The sequence below is a fragment of the Dipteris shenzhenensis genome, chromosome 8, assembly GCF_047967505.1.
Source record: "Dipteris shenzhenensis isolate YYH24624 ecotype China chromosome 8, Dip_SZ_1.0, whole genome shotgun sequence".
Classification (NCBI taxonomy): Eukaryota; Viridiplantae; Streptophyta; class Polypodiopsida; order Gleicheniales; family Dipteridaceae; genus Dipteris; species Dipteris shenzhenensis.
Window position 1 is genome coordinate 42222613 of NC_141603.1, and position 22145 is coordinate 42244757.

General features: G+C 41.7%; 1 protein-coding gene across 2 annotated transcripts; it reads right to left on the reverse strand.

Moving 5' to 3' along the window:
- Window positions 1–4269: 4269 nt before the first annotated feature.
- LOC147899530 (pentatricopeptide repeat-containing protein At4g13650-like) lies at window positions 4270–8612 on the reverse strand. 2 transcript variants are annotated; one of them, XM_087378203.1, is made up of 2 exons: window positions 8407–8612; window positions 4270–8300 (listed from the first exon to the last, which is right to left on the reverse strand). In XM_087378203.1, exons 1-2 carry the CDS (start codon window positions 8496–8498, stop codon window positions 5648–5650), a joined length of 2745 nt encoding a protein of 914 aa, XP_087234329.1. In that variant the 5' UTR covers window positions 8499–8612; the 3' UTR covers window positions 4270–5647. The 2 variants fall into 2 exon arrangements, with proteins under 2 accessions (XP_087234329.1, XP_087234330.1); XM_087378204.1 differs by lacking the exon at window positions 8407–8612 and having other exon boundaries at window positions 4270–8089; window positions 8179–8282.
- Window positions 8613–22145: the final 13533 nt, after the last annotated feature.

Here is a 22145-nt window from a genome sequence, read left to right on the forward strand (position 1 = left end):
TTCCAATTGGGTGCTCTGTAAGGTCTGATGTAATTCATGTTTCTCAAGAGAAGATGTGCCCAATCTTCCTTAGGATGCAGAGCAGCTTTGATGATCCATGTGGCAGACAGTTTTTTTGCAGCAGAGGAGATGTCAATCACCCCCAACCCCCCCTCCTCTTTGGGTTTAATACAGTAGTCCCATCTAACCTTAGAAATCTTGGTGGGACCCCCCCCCCCCCCCGTAAGAAAGATTTGCATAATCTGATAAATCTATCCAAGGCAGTCTTGGAAGGAGACCAACAAGATAGATAGAAAATGATAATAGGATAAAGACATTGATTAAGAACCATTTTTCTTCCTACCATATTTGCTTGGAAGCTTCTCCATTTATCTAGTTTCTTCTGGAATCTGTCCAACACCTAGTCCCACCTCTGCTTCATTGTGACATCAAATCCCATTGGTATCCCCAAGAGTCTATACTGTACCTTTTTGTAGCTTCTTGCATCCTAGCTATTGTAGGACCCCTTGATCTTCCCCATTGAGTGTGGCATACCTTGACTTAGAGTGGTTAATAAATGAGCCTGAAGCTTGATAAAACATCTCTAGGCAGTCCATTACACAAATGATATCTTGATCAGTGTTTCTAGGAGTCAAGGTAGTATCATCAGCAAACTGGTGGCATAGCAATTGTTTACCATTACTAAGTTCAATCCCTTTAAGAGCTCCCTCCTGTATCTGACTTCTCAAGAGCCATCCTAGAGACTCTGCAGCAATTGCAAATAAAAGAGGAGCTAGAGGACGACCCTTTCTGATTGACCTTTTGAGAAAAAAGGGGTCACTCATAATGCCATTAGCATTGACCCTAGCAGTAGCATTGGTGAGTAACAGCTTAACACTAGAAACAAATGAGGGGCCCATACCCATATCCTAGAGAGATTGTATGATAAAGTCTCATTCCAATCTGTCATAAGCTTTATCAAAATCCACCCTAAGCATATATCCTATTTGGTCTCTTTAGCATACTCACACCCTTCCCAGATGTTAATGATAGCTTCCAAAAGGTGGTGTCCCTTCATGAACCCTTTTTTTTCTGGTAGTATCCAATCTTTCATTTTGTTTTGAATCCTTAAAGCTAAAACTTTGGCAAAAATCTTGTAACTGCAGTTCAACATTGTGAGGGGTCTCCAATTTTTTAATTCATCCTTAGGGCCTTCCTTAGGGATCAGCTTTATAATTCCTCCATTTATGTGAAGAGGAAGACAACCTTCCCTGGCACTTTCCTACCATAGGAGTAGAAGGTAAGGCCCAATTAAATCCCAAAAGGATTTGTAAAACTCAATGGGAAGACCATCTGCCCCTGGAGTCTTCCCATCAACCATAACATTTACAACTTCTTTTAGCTCTTCAAGACTGAAGGGTCTTTCTAAATAAGGGAGGTCAAAGGATTTAACAGCTTTATCCCTTAATATTTGGCAGAGTTGTCTTGCCCTCTGGGTGTCCTCATTAGGGGGGGAGGTGTTAGAAAGTAAATCCTTGAAGTGATTTTGAATATACTCAATATTTTCCTCAGGGTTGATTAGATGAGAGCCATTTGGTCCTTTAAGCAGAGGAATCTCCTCTTGACACCTTTTCCTTCTGATGATTCTGAAATTTTCCCTGGTGGGCCTATCAATCTTTCCTGCCCACCAGTCTATGTAGTACACTTCATACTCATTAAGTCTAATTTGTTCCTGTTTTCTGAGCTCTCTTTTGGCCTTATTCAATTCTTCATGTGCTTCATCTTTACCCTCTCTGGCTTTTTGCTCTAATATACTAATGTTATTTTGAATGTAATCCATTCTTTGAGCCCTTATTTGCGCCCTTTTTTTTCTAGCTGATCTTAAAATAATCTGAGATTCCTTGACTGCCAGTATTGGGAGCATAAATAGAAATGACAAAAAAATCAATTTCTTTGACACAACACTGTAGCATTAACCATCTGTTGTGAGCATCTGTTATGACTTGAGAAATACAATCCTTGTAATGAGACAAAATACCTATAGTTGTACGTCCTTTACCATCCTCATGAGCAGTAGAAAACCATGTCCTTCTTCTGTCTATGACTTGAAGCCTGTCTTTAAGAGTAGACCTACTTGCCTTGACCTCTTGCAATGCTAAAAAAAGAGGTGAGAGTGAATTAGCTTTTAGCCAAAAAGCTAATTCTTCACTCCTACCTGGATCCATTAAGCCTCTGACTTTGAGAGTCAAGAAAGTTAATGATTTATCTAACATTCTTTTTTTGCCCCTTTTTAGCCCTGGGGTTGGGGCTGTTCACTGACACTGAAGTCACCTTAGACTATAGGAGGTTATACTTTTGATTATTCTCAGGATGTAAGGTCACAACATACATTTCTGGCTCTACCTCTTTTTTTGGATGTATGTCATATAAATCAATAAATATACACTACTTTTTTCTGCCCAAAATTTTTTTTTTTAATCAATTAATCAATAGCTCCTCGAATCTCTAGTCAAACAGTCAACTACAAACAACATTGCAAGCAGCAACTATAGTCGGCATAGTAGTTTACAAACTGCTACACCACCTACAACCATGTCAATCTACCATGTGGCCTTTGCACTAGGTCCATCGTCACCTTGCAACATCACCGCATCATCACTGCCATAGTAACAGCCACATCATCATGCCAAGTCAACACTACAGCATCATCACTGTGCTCCACAGGTACACTACCTCTTCCTACATATGACACCCTTTGCCTCAGCATCACAATGTTGCACTACACCCCTCGCAAATAAAATTGCCACATTATTAAATTTATTTTATGCTTTATGCTTACTTCTGTTTATCTGATAGAAGTTTTAGTGGATGGTTAAGCTCGTTTGAGCCATAGGTCAACCTAAATATTGAACTCACAAAAGCCTAGTATCTCATAGAACAGTTTGGACATCATTGCCTCAACCACCTTTTGGTGTGGCAACGTTAGTGGCCAAATCAATCTACTTTGAAAATCAAAAAACCCTAATTTAGACAACCACATCTTGGTTATTTGACTTCAAGCATATAAAAAACAATCATTACTTTCATATTGTTTTGGCATCATTTGATGTCATTGCAAAGGTCAATTGAAGCACTTGTATTAACTGATACTTTTTAGTGTATTTTTAACTGTTTTGGCTCAAATTTGATCAAAATCCAAGTCTCACTTCACCATCAACTTCAACAAGTCTAAGGCAACATTTCTAGATTCTTTTTAAGAATTTTGATAATCCTCCTCAAAAGTATAACTCAATTTTGGCGTATTACACTTATAATTTGGCCAAAGACAGTGAAATCTTGTCAACAAGCAACATCAACCTTGAAAGGAAATAACAGTTGTTCTACATAACAGATGGAAATATGTAGATGGTACGTTACTCGGACAAAAGCAAAGATGGTACATATACCTAGATGAATCTAGGAACATTCCCAAACTCATCCTCTACTAAAAACACAACATAGTGCAGTTTCAATCTCACAAAAGTCACTCATAAGATTGAAAACCATAAACTCCATCATGCATAGCAAGGACTAGCTACTATGACATCCCCACTGACGTCATCAGTGGCCAACAGTGGGTGTAGACCATAGTATAAATATATGCTCTCACAAATACAAATCCACACACCCACACATACTTGAGCATCCATTTATACAAAGATGGTACATGACATATTTAGATGGCCAAAGAACAATCAAAATTGAATGAAAAGGAGAAATATCCCTATCATCTCATAAAACAAAATGAAGAAGATGTCATGCTTGGTCGGTTGAATATAATAAAAACATCAAAAGCTTGAGACATGTTCGTAATATGAATCAAAGAACACCTCCAAGATTCTAAACACTAAGGAGTGAAATCAATCAAAGCTTATGCCATAGCAATGAATCAAGACATGCGTATGTTTTGAGAGTCAAAGACATCAATACTCAGCTTGTCGCCCCAAGTTATCCTCAACGGAGTTGCAGAAGGTTATTGCAATTACCAGCACTTCAGGAAACACAAATTTGGTGAAGAACTCATAACACAAATAGTCTTGGTGAAGAACTCGTAACACAAGAAAATCCAAGCCAAAAAAGGTCAAACAAGGGAGCAAGCATTTGCAGCTTCAAACTGAAGTAGAGGTAAAGGTAGATCATAAGTTCTCGTGGGTACTACACTTTCCAGCCTTGCACAAGATTATTACTCACGTCACTTTGTGGCTTGTCCATGGACCCCATTCCAAGAGGTGAGGACATTAGCTCGGTCATGGCTCTGACCAACCACATGCCATGAACGATCTAGTTCTTCCAGCTTGTGATGCATGTCTCCCCATACCTTCAGCAGAGGAGAAGAGACTTGTCACCGCTACAAGTTGGGCTTTAGAAGATGACCTCTCACTGCTTATAGAAATGTCCCATTGCCCAGGGGATTTGGCAGTATTCATCTCACATTTACGATGCACTCCACGGTTGTTCACTTAGAGAAAGGTAACATGGCTCAGAAAGGGGATGGAATGCCTATCTTACCAAGGTGCTTTTTCCAGCTTACTTTGTAAGGTGAGGGAAGCAAATGCCAAGAGATCCAAAAGGCCACAAGCAACACCCCTCTAGTTTGTCGGAGGATGATGTCCAGGAGATAATGGCATCACAGCATGATCAGGGTTGCACAATGCAGCTTTGGGAGGGACTCCACCCACATCCACATACGGCTCCATATTGAATATACCCTGCATTCGCGAGGTAATAGGGGCTCCATATTGAATATACCCTGCATTCACGAGGTAATAGGGGCTCCAAAAAGGCCAAGAACTTTGTCATCATTTCTGCAAGGCATGGCAAGCAGTATTCTCTACATTCCCACAGATTGAGGAATCCATTGGTTGTTTTAGTCCACCAAACTGGCTGCTGGCAACTTGCTCCCGAGGAAATGAGCCAAGACCCTGCCCCAGTCTCTCTTTCTTGTCAGCACCATTGCGAATAGCTGAGCGTGTATATTATTTTCAAGCATAATAAGGAAGATTCCTTCTTTTTAAATAAAGGAGATGCGGGGAAGAAGGAAGAAGCACAAGCACTATTGCAGGTATGGAGGAATGTACATAGCAAACTGCTGGTAGTGGGCATGGCAGGTTTCATATCTGATCATTAATCCAACTCTCAGTGACTCACGAAACCTGCAGCACAGCTATAGCACCGAAGCAGATTGGCTGTTTCAGCCTCCACATCACAGATGTACTCTCAGGGGGCAACATTTCCCATGTTCGCCCCATTCCAATACTACATTCCGATTGCTGGGAAAAGGGTGGGAAATGACTTTCCTTGCGACTTTCTATTCTTAATGTTTCTTTATGATTCAAATTGGTGATCTAGGGGCTGTGCTATTGAGTCCAAAGGCAATGGCCAGCTTCTAACTCTGGTAATTCACCTTTTGTTCCTCCCCACATCATGCAAAAAAGCAGGTGTCTGTGTAAAAACCTACATCCTTGATACGTGAGGACAACCTCCTCGGCTCTGCATTCATCTCAAAGATTCTTCATGTGAAATATGGTTTGCAATAATGCATGCATTCTGTTTTTCAACTCGAGACAGCAGCATCCACGCACCTTTGCACCCTGTCTTTTATATAATTTTCTCGCTTATAATTTGTCTTTCAGCTGCCAGCTGCAGCATAAATATTTGAAAGTGTCACCAGAGCTCCAGAATTTTCTGGTTCCAGCTCAAGAATGCTCTCTACCACACATTTTGCTAGGTTTACATTGCCATGCATTCTGCAGGCACCCAGCAAAGCTGTCCAAACCACAATACTTGGTTGAAATGGCATTTTCTCAACCATAATCACTGCCTCTTCCAGGTGCCCCACCCTGCCAAAAAGATCAACTAGGCAGGCATAATGCTCAGTTGTTCGTGTGATGCCATAGTTCCGAACGATGATATCAAAGAAGTAACAGCCTTCACACAATAGACCAGCATGGCTGCATGCAGAGAGTATGCCAACAAAGGTTATGTGGTCCAGCTTCACATCTTGTAGAAGCATTTGTTCCAAAAATTTGACTGCTTCCTCGCCACGTCCATGTTGGGAATATCCCAACATCATGACAGTCCATGAAGTAGCATCTCGTTCAAGCATTTTATGAAACACATCTTGTGCATCCTCCAGGCTGCCAGATTTGGCATACATGTCAATCAAGGCATTCTCTGCACTGAACCATAGCTTGAGCCCACTCATGGTTAACTGAGCATGGATTTGCTTACCCTGTTCCAAGGCTGATAGACTAGCACATGCCCTCAGGATGGCAATGTAGGCTACCTCATTGGGCTTTTTACCTTCCTGTTCCATTTTCCAATAAAGTTTGATAGCCTCTTCATTCTGTTCATGCTCTGTATAGTTTGAGATCATCACCGCCCATGAGACAGCATCTCTCTTTGGCATTGCATCAAAAACTTCACGTGCTCCCTCTAGCCTCCCACATTTCGCGTACATGTGAACAAGCGTGTTTCCAACAATGATGTTCGGCTTTATTCCGCTTTCAAGTATAAGCGCATGGACGTGCTTGCCTTGTTCTAAGGATGCCAGATCCGTGCATGCCTTCAATATGCTAATAAATGTGACACAGTTTGGTTTCACACCTTCTGTTTGCATCTTCTCAAACACTTTGAATGCATCCTCTACATGGCCATGTTGCACATATCCTGCAATCATTGCATTCCAAGAGACAGCATCTCGCTTGAACATGGTACTGAACACTTCAACAGCATCTTCTACGCTGCCACATTTGGCATACATGTCAACAAGGGTGTTTTCCACAATAAGATTTGATGCAAAAGCAGTTTTCAAGATGAATGCATGGAGACACTTCCCCTGTTCTAAATTTACCAAGCTGCCGCATGCCTTGAGAATGCTAGCCAATGTTATTTCATTCGGTGCTATACCTTCACATTGCATCTGCAAGAATATTTTGAAAGCCTCCACCCCATGTCCATGCTGGGCATATCCTGCAATCATTGCATTCCAAGGGACCACATCTCCTTTGTCCAAGCTGGCAAATACTTTGCAAGCATCATCCATACTTTCACATTTAGCATACACATCAACGAGTGTACTTCCCACAAACTTATCCAACTCAAAGCCACTCCTGACAATGCAAGCATGAAGCCACGTGCCTCGTGCCAGGGATGCTTGATTAGCACATGCTTGGAGGACACTAATGAACGTGACTACATCTGGTTGCACTGCTTCCCCATCCATTTGCAGGAAGACTTCAAAAGCCTCATTGTCACAATTCTGCTGGCTGTAACCTGAAATCATTACATTCCAGGTCACTACATCTCGGCTGATCATCCTGTCAAATATATCCCGTGCATCCTCTAGACAGCTACATTTAGAATAGATGTCAATAAGGGTGTTTCCAACTAAGATGGCAGACTCAAACCCTTTTTCTAGGATACTGCTATGGACTTCTCTGAGAACTGCCACGCTAGAACATGCCTTCAGAACCCCAACAAACGTGATCCTATTTGGTTTCATACATTCAAGTTCCATTTGCCGGAAGAGGTTGAAGGCCTCATCCCCAGGCCCAATCTGAGTATAACCCAAAATCATCGCAGTCCATGAAATCACATCTCGTTTAGACATGCTGTCAAATACTAGCCGTGCTTCTTTAATGCTCCCACATTTGACATACAGGTCAATCAACACGTTCCCCATGAAAATATTTGGCGTAATTCCACTTTTGATGATTTTACAATGGAGGTGCTTCCCCTGTTCCAAAGCTTTCAAGGTGGCACATGCCTTTAGGATGCTCACGAAAGTGACCTCATCTGGATTCATACCTTCTTGCTCCATTTGCAGAAAGAGTTTTATAGACGCTTCTGCCTGCCCAATCTTGGCGTATCCTGCAATAAGCATAGTCCACGTAACCACATTTCGTTCAGGCATTTTGTCAAAAACCTCCTGTGCCTCAAGCAGACTCCCACATTTTGCGTACATATCAACAAGGATGTTCCATAGACGGGTGCTTGTCTTGAATCCACTTTTGTCGATATGGGCATGAATTCGCCTTCCTTCTGCGAGGGCTTTCAAGTTGATGCATCCCTGCAAAAGCGCAAAATAAATATCGAAAGTTGCTGGAATGCCTTCTCGGTCTAAAATGTGCAACGCCTCTTTCAATCGGCCCTCCTTACAGATTGTCCGTTGTCCAAAAGGATCATCGGTGTCCTCGTTCTTGATTATCGAACCTCCTTTTACAATGGGATGGATGGTGGTGGTGCCAGCCATGATGCCAATCTGATTGGACTCCATCGCCCTTCACGCAAACATGGTTCAAGTGCATGGAAAGACTTAGTCGCGGCTTGTGACACTTTCTGCTTACAGATTCAATAAAGCAGAATTTAACAAAAGAAAGGCCTCACCTTCTTAAATCTGTAGTCCCATCCCTGTGAAGGATAGCAGAAAATTTGGAGGAGCTTTCCATGAACTGCACATAGATCTGTTTTCTGTTCATCAATTATTCTCCGTAGATTTGTGATAGCTAGTTCACGACTCGTCCTCATTTGGGTTCTTTTCGAGAAAGTGAAAGAAATTCTACAACCACCCGCTCCCGCCCCCTCACTCACTCTCTCTCTCTCTCTCTCTCTCTCTCTGCGTCAATGTTTGTCTCTCTCCTCTCGATGGAGAGCAAGATTACATGTCTGGTAAGGGCCAACGCAACAAAGTATTTTCTTTTTTTCTTTGCTTAGTTGTGTCCACCTCCTCGCTCCTATACCTCTCGCATTCAAAGATTTTCCATTCAGCTTCCGTAAACTATGAGATTAAATCTCCACCGTCCCATCAAACAAGATTCCGAAATGGAATTTCCCAAAATACAACAACAAGCTTTTCCAATGACTAGTAAAAGGGAAACGATAGGTGTAAATTGGACTGCAAGGGAAAGAGAAACAAGTTAGCCTGCCTTTTGGTTTTGCATGTTTTAGTTGAGTTGGAGTGGTTTTTATTTGTTGAGTAATGTAGTGTATAGTAATGAGTGTTTTAGTTGAGTTAGAGTGGTTTTTATTTGTTGAGTAATGTAGTGTATAGTATTGAGTGGTCAAACCCATAGACATAGTTTGTGCCTATTTTTATTGTTTTGTTAGTCATTTGTCCATATTTGGTCAATGGTAGTTCCATGAATTGTTGTTGGTGTAGTTATTCGTTGTGTCATATTGTATTGAGTCATGAGTTGTTGGATTTTATGTGATGATGCTGTGTTGGAGTGGTAGTTAATGTTGAAGTCACCTACGATGTATGTGGTGTGTTTTTTGTCAACTGTGCTCATTTGTGTTTGTATGTTTTGGACTAGCATGTCTGTGTTTGCTGTTGGTGATTTGTATATGTTTAGGATGGCGATTTCTCCTTTGTTCTGCATGCGTAAAATCTTTAGTGCTACTGTTTTTTAATGTAGTAATGTAAGGTTGTCTTTGTAATATGCGGAGAGGCCTAGGGCTTCTATTGTGGCAATGTTTTTAAATTGTGGTATAGCTAAAGTTGGTACGTTTTTTGTGTGCGTTTCTTGAAGGCATAAGACGATAGCGGCCAAGATACTGTTCAAATGCAAGAGTCATCATGGTGTGCTTGTAATGATCTTGTGTTTAGGATTTGTGGTGTGTTTTGTTGGTTTTGTTTGTTTCCAAAATCCACTTAGTCAAATGTCCATGGACAACTAGTTTGCAACCTTGATACTTCTTGTCATCTACCTTTATTTGTTTATGTTTTTGAAGTGCTCGTTGTTGAGCATTTGAATGTCATTATCTGTTTGTGACCCTGTGTGGATCCTATTAAGGATGCACTGAAAGTCATTATTTTCTTGCCACATGGGTTGTGATAGTTCATAGTATCAGATGTATGTTTGCCAGAAGGAACCCATCATGTTTGTACATTTGTGTAATTAGTGAAAACCCAAGAGTCTTCCACTGGGCTTGTCTGACATAGGTCACCGCCGCAAAGCAAAATGTCCACACCACCAAAAGGCTGTGCGTGGTTGTGTTTGATCTCGTGCATGCACATGTCCACTACTAGTATTGTATTTAGTCCCATGAGCGATATTTCATCGATGAGCAGTAGTTCAACATTTTTGTATTGTGATGACAAGATTTGGAGCTTGTCTGCAGAGAGGCTTGTGTTCGTGGACAATACCAATGGCAAGTGAAGTGCTGCATGGAGAGTGTTGCCATTGATCGCCCTTGCTGTTTTCCCAGTGTATGCTAGCAGGAGTATTGTCGGCAGGTTGACATCTGTCATGTTGTTGTGTGAGTAAAAGTTCTTGAGGGCCTCTGCAATCAGTATTGTTGTGAATGTTTTCCCTGCGCCTGCGTTTCCGAACATGAATAGGTGGATTGGTTTTTTTGGCTGTAGGCTTCTCTTTTGTAGGACGTCGTCCAACATAAGCTGTTATTCGTCATTCATTTTTTTAATCATGGCATAGTATGTTTCGTCTGTTATTTTTTGTTGTTGGAGTTGTTGTACATGTGGGTTGGGCTTTGTTGCTCGTTGCATGCTCGATTCGTTTCCAAGATCAAATTTTTCGGATGAAGCTTGTTGTTGCGTGGATGATGAAGTTGTTTCTGCATTGTTGTTGTTACTATCGGGGCGTGCAATGCGTGGCAATAGTTTCTAAAACATGCTGCAGTTGTTTTCGATTGTGTTTGTGTTGTTCATAAATGTCTTCCAAGTTTCGTATCCCTCATTTTTTAAGTGCTCATGCGCATTGAATGGGAGGTATAGCAAGCATTGTTCCCTGTAGTGGTTTTCTGAGTCTTTCGAAACATTGTAGTTATTGAATCTTATAATTTTTTCGCATTTTCATTTTTTGGCTTTTCCTTTGGTTATTGTGTATTGGCTTGCAAATGCAGCAAGGCAGGTGTCGTCGAGTCCTTCTTGTTTCTGCATAGTTTCTGAAACATGCTATAGTTGTTTTCGATTATGTGTTTGTGTTGTTCGTAAATGTCTTTCCAAGTTTCATATTCCTCGTTTTTTGAGTGCTCATGCGATTGAATGGGAGGTATAGTAAGCACTATTCCCTGTAGCGGTTTTCTGGGTCATTCAAAACATTGTAGTTATTGAATTTTATAAATTTTTCGTGCTTTTGTTTTTTGCCTGTTCCTTTGGTTATTGTGTATTGGCTTGCAAATGCAGCGAGGCAGGGGTCATCGAGTCCTTCTTCCCGCTCTTTGTACTTGGTGATTATGTCATCGAAGAAAATGTATGTGCTCTCTAAGTGGAGCTGTTCAAGTTGCATGTGCCGTTTTAGTAGCAGAGTTCTTTGTTCGGGGCTACTCGTGTATGTACAAGAACTCTCTTGTTGTAGTTGAGAGTGGTAATGAAAGGCAAAGATAGGTTGCTTGTTGGGCACTAATGTGTTGGGTGTTTAATATTGTGTTTCCTATACTTCAGATGCGCTCGTTCGCAAGGTCTACGCTTGAAGCTCTCTGTTATTGCTTTCTTAACTGCATTGTTTGTTTCGTTGTCAACCTTGGTAATGTATGATGTGCGGTATGATGCTGCTTCGTGAGGGTTTAGGACAAATTATACATCTGTGTTTGTGTCCCAGAGCTTTGAAAGAGCTGGGTTGAAGTTGTTTGTATTTACATCTCATTTACATCCTTTGGTTGTCTTTTCAAGAAAATGGTGGGATGGGAGATTTTGCTACATATTGCTTTGGTGTATTCAGGCTCGGACGATGAAATTTCTTTGAGGAACTGGTTGTAGTCAAGGGCTTTTTTTTTGTCGTCTTGCATTGCTAAATATATCTTCTTATAGTTTTGTTGTGCCTTTTCAACATTATGTTGTTCTGGCAAGGGAGTTAATAGAGTCGTTTTGCGCGTTTTGTGATGCTTGTGAGTCTGCAAGTCATTATGTGTAATGTCGAGCAAGGAACTATCTACTGAAATGTACTTGTCCACAAAATGCGCTAGTTCCTCGTCACTGCATTTTCCATAGGTTGGAGCATCCTTAACCCACAGTATTCCATGATCATGCTGGCTACCCCTGTTTTGGAATTCTATTACAAAGAAGAAGTCTTGGACTTGGCCTAGTATACTATCGTCTTGGCGCATCAATGTTTTCAAAGCTTTGAATTTATGCACGTAATATTTGTTTTTTTGCTGCTGACAATGTTACGAAGAATGTAAGTGCGCCTAGTTGCCTAACCATCGTGAAAACATTCCTCTTCAAGCGTTGCTTGTAGTCTGCCGATGTTCGTAAGCAAGTTGAAGTCTCGATAGCCAATGTTTGATTGGAGTAGTTTCTCAATGTTGGTGTCTTGCACAGCAGTCCTTGCTTGCAATTCCTTCCCCTGCGGTTGTCCTCTTCTCATCCGGACCCAGGACGACAAGAGTATTTGGTGGATGAGCACTTTCATACTTTTGAAGAAAAGATTCTCCACTGAGAGTGTGAACATTCTGTCTTCGTTACATAGTGCTACTTCGTTGTGTCTTGGTAAGACGTTCGGACTGTTATGTTGTATGAACGAGGATAGCCATAAAACAATGTTGGGAATGCTAGCTCTTCACATTGTGGGTCCTTGAAAATGCCTAGAGGCGAGAATCCTTCAAACGAGGAAACTACTATTGGGGATGCCTCATAGTCAATAACTTGCTGGCTCGAGTAAATCCCGTGGACCAAAGTGTCAATTTGTAGGTCAGCGTCAAGATTCACTTCGTTTGATTGCGATGCTGTTGCATCTATTACTGCTTCGGCAACTTGGATTTCTTCAATGTGTTGTAGCCACACCTTGTTAATTTTTACATTGTTTTCCTTGTATAGTGGTGTTTTTAGCATCTCATGCAACACACACATAGTTTTTGTAGGCCTAACCAACCCGTTGATGTAGTTGTGGTTGTAATGTAGTTGGTGCTTGATTGCTACTACGACCGTGGCAATTTTACTCAAGAAGTGTGGAAGAAGGTGCTGGGCCCTGTCCACGTCTGCAAAGACATTTACCACACTACCATGAAGCCCAAGCTGGCCTTTGTATGATAGTTGCCTTATTTGGGCGAACGGTATTCCTATGGAAATCAGGCGCTCCTCTATCTTATTAAGAGTGCTTGTGTGTTTTGCTTTAGGGGCCCTTTGTGCATTCTTTCTTGAGAAAATTGGTGTTTGCTTGTCTTGGATCTGTTTATGGCACAGGGAACACACACAATGTTTCTCCAGAAGGACGTCTGCTAGAAATAATGTTCTGTGCAGTAGCAAATTCTCGTGCCCCGACGTGGTAGTGTTGAGTAGTAAGTGGCAAAGCGTTCTATTCAAGACGTGTTGTCATGCAAGCCATTAAGTTGGGAACTGTAGCTTGCTAAGTCCGCTCTAGAACTTAAAGCAGAGAAAGCTTCTCGAACTGTTCTGGCCACTGTCGCATGCTGATTGGCATGGTAGAAACTTTGGAGGCAGGCCAAGGCGTCTATGTTTTGTCGGCATCGCGCAAGGAAGTCTAGGTTCCAGTCAATGTTCTCAGGCCTGATGTCAATGTTTAAATCCATTTGTTACCACATGATTTGTTAAAGCATAGTGCGAGATATACACGTTTTGGTTACCTGTACAGGTTTTTCTTTTCTTTTGATTTGATAGTGCAAAGATTCTTACAAAGAGTAAGCTATGCATGTCTTTGGAAACGGCTATGTACAACGCTACAAAAAAAAACTATGGCAAGCGAGGAATCGAAACAAGCAAAGCTGCTGTATGTGCATGGCGGTGCATACTGCGCACTGCATCCTAGCTAAGCAGCCTTTACAAAGTTTGTCACATAGCCCAAACAGTTGACTATGAACTCCCCTGCTGGGTGTTTGTTTAGTCACATTGACCTTGTTGCAAAAACGCTCCGGCTATGAAATTCTGGGAATGGACAATGCAAACTTAGGACCTCATCCACATGTGTGCCACGAAGCTGTAGAGCCACTTGGTTGCCGTCATCGTGCAAGGTGACGCATCGCTTTAGAAATGGCTCCTGTAGAGCTGTTTGGATACTGTCGCAGAGCAACTGTAGCAATACGGACTAGCAAGGTCTGGGCTTACTCGTTCTCCTCCACAAGCATCGCAGTGGTACTCAACCAACGGATTATTTAGGCCCACAAAGTGGAGCACACCAATAATCTGCAAAGAACAAATGTAGTGTAGTTATACTTGGAGCGAGCTAGGAAGATATGTGGGATTGTTGCAAGGGTCATCGTGTACCTTCTTTCCATATCCTGATTGTGAGACTTGCTATGCGAAGGTGTTTTCCAAAGTTGTTTGCAGGGTGCCTTGTGGAACACTCCCAAGAATGGTAAAGTCAAACACTGCTAGTGCGCGCATGTATGAGATCTTCTTGGTGACATACATCACAATTCCCTCGTCAATGAACTCCTCGATGAGCTGAGTAAGTGTCTGCCTTCTATCTGTGATGAATGATAGCTACAACATAGATGGAGCAAGTCATGCGGTGTTGCAAACCGTGATTTTAGTGAGATGAAACTACATTGTAATGTGGATGTACCGTTGCACGATCCTCAGGATTAGGACCACCGTCTACCACAATAATTTGGTCTATCGGTGGGCCGTCCAGATTGACTTTGACCATGATGACAAATGCAATCGTGTCAATCACGGAGGTGAAAGGCGCTTTAAGGTTCTCCAATTGATACGTTGCATTGGACATGTAAACACGTATGACGTTGTCGGGGATGAAGGAAATGCTTCCCTCGAAAGGTTTGCCTTTCAATATTACTGTTGTTGCGTCTAAGTGTAGTGAAAAAGCTGAAGTTCCTCCTTCCCTTGAACCTCGCTTTGCAACAGATGGACCTTCTACCCTGATGAAATCAACCTGCAATGCGTCGCAAAACTGAAGCACAAACGCATGTGGAATATGCAAAGTAATTGTCAGATAGTCACACTCTCAATCTGTTAAATCGAGCGGCATGAAGACAGGGTATGTAGCAACCTTGGCTTTAAATGTCCCGTACTTTGCAAGGACTTTCCCCTCAAAGGCAAAGCGATGTGGGGCATATTCTGATAGTGCATGGATCAAGAGCATTGGTAAGCTATTTGCGTTGGTGAAGACTCCAAGTGCTAGCACAATGGCTTGGTTGTTTTCATGTTGCATGCGTTCAGTGTCTATGACTAGCCTTGCGATGCTCGATGTGCTCCCTTGGCCTTGACGTTGAGGTGGCTGGTGGCAAGAAAGAGTCTTAGTATACTAGGTCTCTTGATTTCCGTGACTTCTTTTTCTCTAAAGATTTTGTAAGTTATGTAACTCGTAGCCAAGAGAAATTGGTGTGAGAGATTTCTTTTAGCTACGTTTCCCCTTTTTTTTTTGGAAAGTAATGTTGTAAAATCTGATGCTGTTAAGGCATAGAGTGAAGCTTATTGTGCTTTAAGGATTTGCAATTTTCAATTTGTAAATTGGCTTCTGGCCTCGTTTCCCAAAAAAAACAACGCTTGATAGGAGGGGCCGTAGCTCAATGTTTTAAACAACCACACTGAATGCGAAAAGAAGGCAAAAGAAAGTTGTTTTGCAATGAAGATAAGAACACTGCTACAATTCTAAGCCTTGCTAGTTTCTGAATTTGTATCCTCCTCGGTCGTAGGCGGTGCTATCTCTATCTCTATTCTTGCAGCCTCTTCGACGAAGCACATTACGCACTGGACAACCAACCGGAAACCAAAAAACCAAGTGAGTGTAGGAGAAAGAGTTGCAACTTAATTGCTCCCAACTGAAACCCAAAGTCTCACCTTCATCACAAGCTTGTTTCGCAGCAGCAGCAGCATGAAAAGCCGTTTTCAAAGTCTTCTTTGCCCGCTTGTTTGTGGCCGGATTCTTGGCGACACCCATCTCTCTCGGTCGCTCCTTGGTTGGTACTAAAGGCAAACTTAGAGTTGATGCAGAAGTGGGCGAGTGTGTTTTAATCATGCATGTCCCAGAAGCAAACACAAACCCTTGCCTCGTAAGTGCTCGAACTGCATTTGTCATCGGAGGACCTAGATCTAGAAGCAGCCATACGTGTTGCTTAAGAATCCCACAGCCAAAAAAAAGGGGCATTGTGGAACGGCTTGTATATTAGAGTAACACAACACTACAAGATGATGGTATTCAGATACCCTCAATGCACTGACTCTTGTCGTTGTGACGTTTCAGTTTTGCATTATCTTGACGTCCGTGTTCTTTTTCTTATATGTAGTCAAGGCATGTCGTCATAAGAAAACAGGATTTTCCTAAACGTACAGAATATAGACAGCTTGCTTGTGAACATGAAACACATTTTGAAGATGTCATCCATAGAAGAACTACGCTACGGTGCAAAGCAATGAATCTGCCACCATCAATTTGAAACAGTGCAAAAGAGAGACGCACAGACCAAAAGCAAGTGGTTCGTCAAACTTATCGTCAAAAGGAACCAATCTTTTAATGACCATACACTCATTTGTTGTGATTAAAAGAGGTCAGCACGATAGCTACAAACTGTTGTATACATCATATGAAATTACGTTGTCGAGGGTCTGCGTTCACGAAGTCTGTGATCTGGTTGGCCAATCTATACATTTGTACACACCGAATTGCAAGACGAAGAGGCTCGAAGCCGAATAAAGAATGAGAAGGCTTAGCAGAGAAGCTGCAAGCGGAATAAAGAAGGAGAGGGCTCAGCGGGGGATACCGACAGGTGGACATGAGCTACAGAGAGTCGTGCACGAATGGAGGACTGCACAAAGCTCAGAGAAACAGAGAAACAGGGTCTAAGGGCGATGGAGAACAAGACGGATGAGCGGGGGATAGCGAGAGGTCGAGTCAAGGCAGAGAGCGTCGTGGAGCAGAAACGGATCAACACCTGCAACAGTTTCAACATCGACGATTTTGAGGCCATGCTATCGTAGGCTACGTTCTGGACATTGTTCTTTCTCTGTTTGGTCGCCCAATTCACAAAGAGCTGAATGAGCATCGTCAGCATAGACAGTCTGGTTCTCAACCATGCTCATAAGTCCTAAAGTGAAGGACAGTGTTAGGCGATTGAAATGGAGGAGGATGTTAGGAAATTTGGAAATCAGAATCGAAATTGGTGAAGAGAGACTAAACAACTGAACCTTTCTGGAAAGTGCCGCTACAAGTGAGCGTAGAGTCCCAAGATAGTTGTGCTTCGTCTCCAGCACAGACAGGAGGTATGTTTGCCATATGAAACAGATGATTGGCAAACCAAAAAATGAGGAACAGAAGAAAAGCGAGACCTAAAAGGACAACTGGCTCGATTTAGGAATAGCATGGCAGGAGATACTATCCTCGCTCCATCGCTTGCTATCCTGCATCTCCACAGTCCTACAGAAGCACCTGGAAACAGTTAACACACAAAACTTACGTGGCGAATAAGCACGCCAAGAAAATGAAACGCTCCCAGTTGCATTTCCGATGCGTCCATGCACGTTTCATTAATTTGACTTTGATACCATAGACACAGTGTATCCAACATTTGCGCCTTGCACGTTGGATTGCTAAACAAAAACTCTCTTAATCTAATAGGGAGGGACCCCTAAATTGAATTTGGGGCCCTATTAATTAATTAGTTTATGATCCCGGGGACGGCGGGCGATTAACATAAGCTCTGGCATGATTAATCTAAACGCTGTCAAATCTGCAAGGAGCACCACGTGCCACGATTGTGAAAATTTCCATAGGCTTCCAGATACTTCGGTCAAGCACCTCTTGCGAGCTATAAAAGGGGAGTACGCGGGACTGTGGGGTGAGGGAAGAGAGAGGCAAAAGGGAGAGAGGGGAGATGAAGGAGAGGAGACAAAGGGCAAGATTCAACGAGAGGAGATGAGGAAGAGGGGTGATCCATGCCAAAAGGAGAAGGGGGCCTGTGAAAGCCTCCTAGTGAAGAAAGGAGGAAATGGAGGGGAGAAAGACTAGTGAGTGGAGAGGAAAGGGGAGGAGGGAGGCTGAGCGAGGGACTAGAGGGAGAGGGGCAAGGACAAGGCGAGGGCTGAGCAAGGAACCGGAGTGGAGGGAGAGGGGCGAGGAAAGGCTGAGCAGTGGGAGCGGAGGGAGAGGAGAGGGCTGAGCAGAGGGAGAGGAGAGGGCTGAGCGGAGGCATAGGGAGAGGGCAGAGAGGAGGGTGGAGCAAAGACAGCGAGGGTGAGCGAAGGGCAAGCTTAGTGTTAATTGAGGGGATTGACGGGCATTAATTGAGGGGGATTAGCATAGGTTAATTGCGGCTAGCGGGGAGGGACGAGAGTGATGGTGGCTAATTAATTAATTGAAATAGGTACGAGAAGCGAATAGTGATAGCAATTTGGCGATATGAAAACAGAATAGGAGAGTGCATTGTCTATACTATATACCTCGAATCGGCTTCTATTGTAATATAGAGCCCTCACCACTCAAATAATTGATACAAATACCAAGAGAAGGCTTCTAATACTTTGTTTATTCACCGTATCAATCGTAGCTAAACCAATTCTGCATCAATCGAATTGAACAATAGTGGATTATTACTACTAGTTTTGCTCATCATGCTCAATGAATTACAACTTTGCAGCTAGGTACAAGAAGACTCCAATGGGAAAAAGCCCTCTGAAGAAAACTGTAACCCAACCACCCTGAGCATTATTCCAATGTAAAGCTATCACAAAATCATTGCTACCTTCATGGTGACTGACGAGAGGAGATTTAGAACCAAGTAATCTTTCAATCCCCCTTTGAAAAGCTGCATCGTCTCCACGACATCATCCCTATTAAATGAGGACTAGAGAGCCCACTACTTGCTTTCCTTTCTTTAAAGATTGAAAATGCAGAGTCAGACTTTCTTGCAGCAGATGCTTTGCTACCCTTTTTTGGGGCAAGAAAAATGTTCATGCCTGCAACCGATATCAAAGAGCCAGGCACCAGGATATTAAGTTGGAAATTTTGATCTGATAGAAAAAACAAACGGGGCATTATCTGATAGAAAAAACAAACGTTTCAAACATTCATTCCAGCCACTTTCTAGCAGCTGGTTTCAAAATTCTCTCTCTCTCTCTCTCTCTCTCTCTCTCTATCTATCTATCTATCCTTCGATCTCTCTCTCTCTCTCTCTCTCTCTCTCTCTCTCTCTCTCTCTCTATCCCTCCTATATTATAGTGAAGAAAAAAATGTCAAAAATAGTCTAGTAGTTTTAAATATCATCTACCTCAATCTCTCCCTCTTCCCTGCCTTTTGTAACAAACATATAGACAAAGTGTGATACCAAAACATATCTGCTTAATACAGACAGAACTTTCAAGGTGAAATCACTTCATTACCTGGAGAGTGTGTGTTGCTTCTTATGGAGTTGACTCTCTATACTCCAAAAAGGTAGAGAAAGAGCCAAAAATGATAGAACACCTGTTTTTCTCACTCCTTCCAAGAAGATTTAGGTCACAACTTTTGGACTTGACTCTCTATACTCCAAAAAGGTAGAGAAAGAACCAAAAATGATCGAACACCCATTTTTCTCAGTCCTTCCAATCAGATTTAGGTCACAACTTTGGTTTCTAAGAGAGAGTGAAATAAGTAGAGAATGAATGGAAGAGAAGAGGGATAAACAGAGCTTTGGCACACGTTTCTCTGAGAGATTTTCAAATGTGGAAGAAAAACATGAGCAAAGAGGAGAGACAATGACTAATCAAGAGTGGGATGAAGATATTGTATTTCAAAGTGCCATGTTTTTTTTATGCTTGAGGGGATGAGTGAGGGAGAGAGAAATAAAATAGTCGTTTGTTTCTTCATTAGTCTAGGAGGGATAGATAGAGGAAGGGGAGAGAGAGAGAGAGAGAGAGAGAGAGCTTATATTTGAAATTGCTATGTTTTTTTATCTGTTTGAGGGGATGAGTGAGCGAGAGAGACTGAAAAAATAGTCGTTTGTTTCTTCAGTAGTATAGGAGGGATAGATAGAGGAAGCGAAGAGAGAGAGAGAGAGAGAGATTATATTTCATACTGCCATGTTTTCTTCTGTTTGAGGGGATGATTAAGGGAGAGAGATAGAGATTGTACTTCAAACTGCTAGCTTTTAGAAGTATTTAAGAAAGAAGGAAGAAAAAGAGATCCTAATCAAAGAGTTTTGGGGAGGGAAAGAGAGAGAGAGATATGATCTTGATAATGTTTTCTTTGTTTGTGGAGAAACAGAGCAAGAAGAGAGCATATCTTAAACTAAATATTTCAAAACAATTTGCTGCTTGTTTATGTGAGGGGTATCTTGAAAGAGAGACTAAGAAAGAAAAGTATTCTATGTTTTTTGAAATAATTTTTTGTTTGTTTGTGTGAGAGGTTTAGTTAAAGGGGAGAGAGAGAGAGAGAGAGCGAGAGAGCACTACAAAGAAAGAGAAAGAGAAAGAGAGAAGAAAAGACATAAATTTTGAGGGTCTATGGAAGTAGAAAGAGGTAGAAAGAGCTAATTTTAATCATATGGTATAGGAGTAGAAACTATGGAAGTAGAAAATGAGCATGGGGAATGGATTCCTCAACTTTATAGGAAATATTCTTGGATCACAATGCAACCCACTAATGGTGGGTGCTACAAAGTGGGTCGGAAGGATGCAATGGACATCTCCAAACATTGGAAGGGAAGGATCTTAGATTTTGAAATTTCTCCTGGCAGTAACACAGTGACACAGGTATATATTTAGCATGTCTTTACCCATGCAAACATATATGTGCATCTGAATGCATGCCTTCCATATCATAGGCCCAATTGTAAGTTTTTCAAAGTGTACTAGTACTTCATTTGCATTTTAGAGTATTTGCATTTATTTGGGGACTTTAACACAACTGTCTTATTCCTTGTATTTGCTTTATAGATCTATATTCATCTACTTACAAAGAGTGGGAGTCTGCAGCATATGTAACTGGGGTGTTGCATGTCCTCCATGTTAAGATCGGGAGTCTTCAGGATGAAGGTTGCACACCATCAAAATTAAAAAAGGATGGGATGTTCTTCTATGACTCAATATTCAGTGTGCCAGATGAAGAAGGGGAGTATGGTAGATTAGAATCTCTTCCCTTGCCTTCTTTTGATAGTCTAGAATGGCCACTTCCAAGCATGGAGATAAGTGAATCATATAGAAATAGAATGTTTAATGATGTGAGAAATGTTATGAAGCCAACTATTGGTGGAAGAAATGCTAGGTTGAGCTGGTTTCTTCCATTTCCATGCTTTGTTGATTTCTTTGCAAGTTGTAGGCAATTAAGGAAAACAAAGATTACTTACACTTGCAAGAGCTTAGAGTTGGACTAGCTGTTTGAACTATTTGACAGTGGATGGACAACAAGAACATGTCATGCTGAAGATTTGGTACAATGTTCATTAAACACTTCAAATGTGACATTTCAGTGAGCACATCTTACAATTCTTGTTTGTATAAAAAATGATTGGGTTTTGCAAATATTTCATTGGAAGGCAAAATCTCTGCATGACTTTCACAAATGGAAGGTTTAGATGGAAGAACCTGCAATGGGAAGAAATGGACTCACAGTCCCATTGTCAAGGTATTAATTTATCGGCAAGGACATCCTAATCTAATGTTGGAATCGGAAGAGGAGTGGACCATGCGATTTATCAGGGAACAATTGTAGTTGGCAATAACAAGACCTCCCCAAGACTATTTTTTTAGACTTGATAATCACAAAGTTAGATATAGGGATGAGACAAGTATCCTTTGTAAGAATTGTTGCCCCCCCCATACTCTAGAGATAGTAGAGACATGATGGCAAATATTTCATAATATCCAGTTGCTTGGATCCTTAGTGCTTCAACAATGCACTTGGCAATGAGGCATACAAAGGGTTGTTTTATTTATTGTTAAGATTGTATTTATTAAGTTTGCACCTCTAGATTGATGGCTTTCTATGGTCTATGAATGATAAAGTGATAAACATTTATAATTTTAAATGTGTGTGGAGATTTATATATCTGTATTGTAAGAGAGAGAGAGAGAGAGAGAGAATAAGTGAGGGAGAGAGTGAGAGAGATAGATAGCAATTAGAGCGTGCGAGAGAGAGAGAGAGAGAGAGAGAGAGAGAGAGAGAGAAAGAAGTTGAGAGTGCAATAAGGGACACAAATAATGCACCTGGCCATGAGACATTGTTAGATGTATGAATAGAGAGAGAGAGAGAGAGAGAGAGAGAGAGAGCAGTCAGGGACAC

Coding starts and splice junctions, on each gene's coding strand:
- LOC147899530 (XM_087378203.1), bottom strand. CDS start 8,498: ATGAACAGAAAACAGATCTATGTGCAGTTCATGGAAAGCTCCTCCAAA. Junction 8,301..8,406: donor GGGACTACAGATTTAAGAAG/GTGAGGCCTTTC, acceptor GTTTGCGTGAAG/GGCGATGGAGTCCAATCAGA.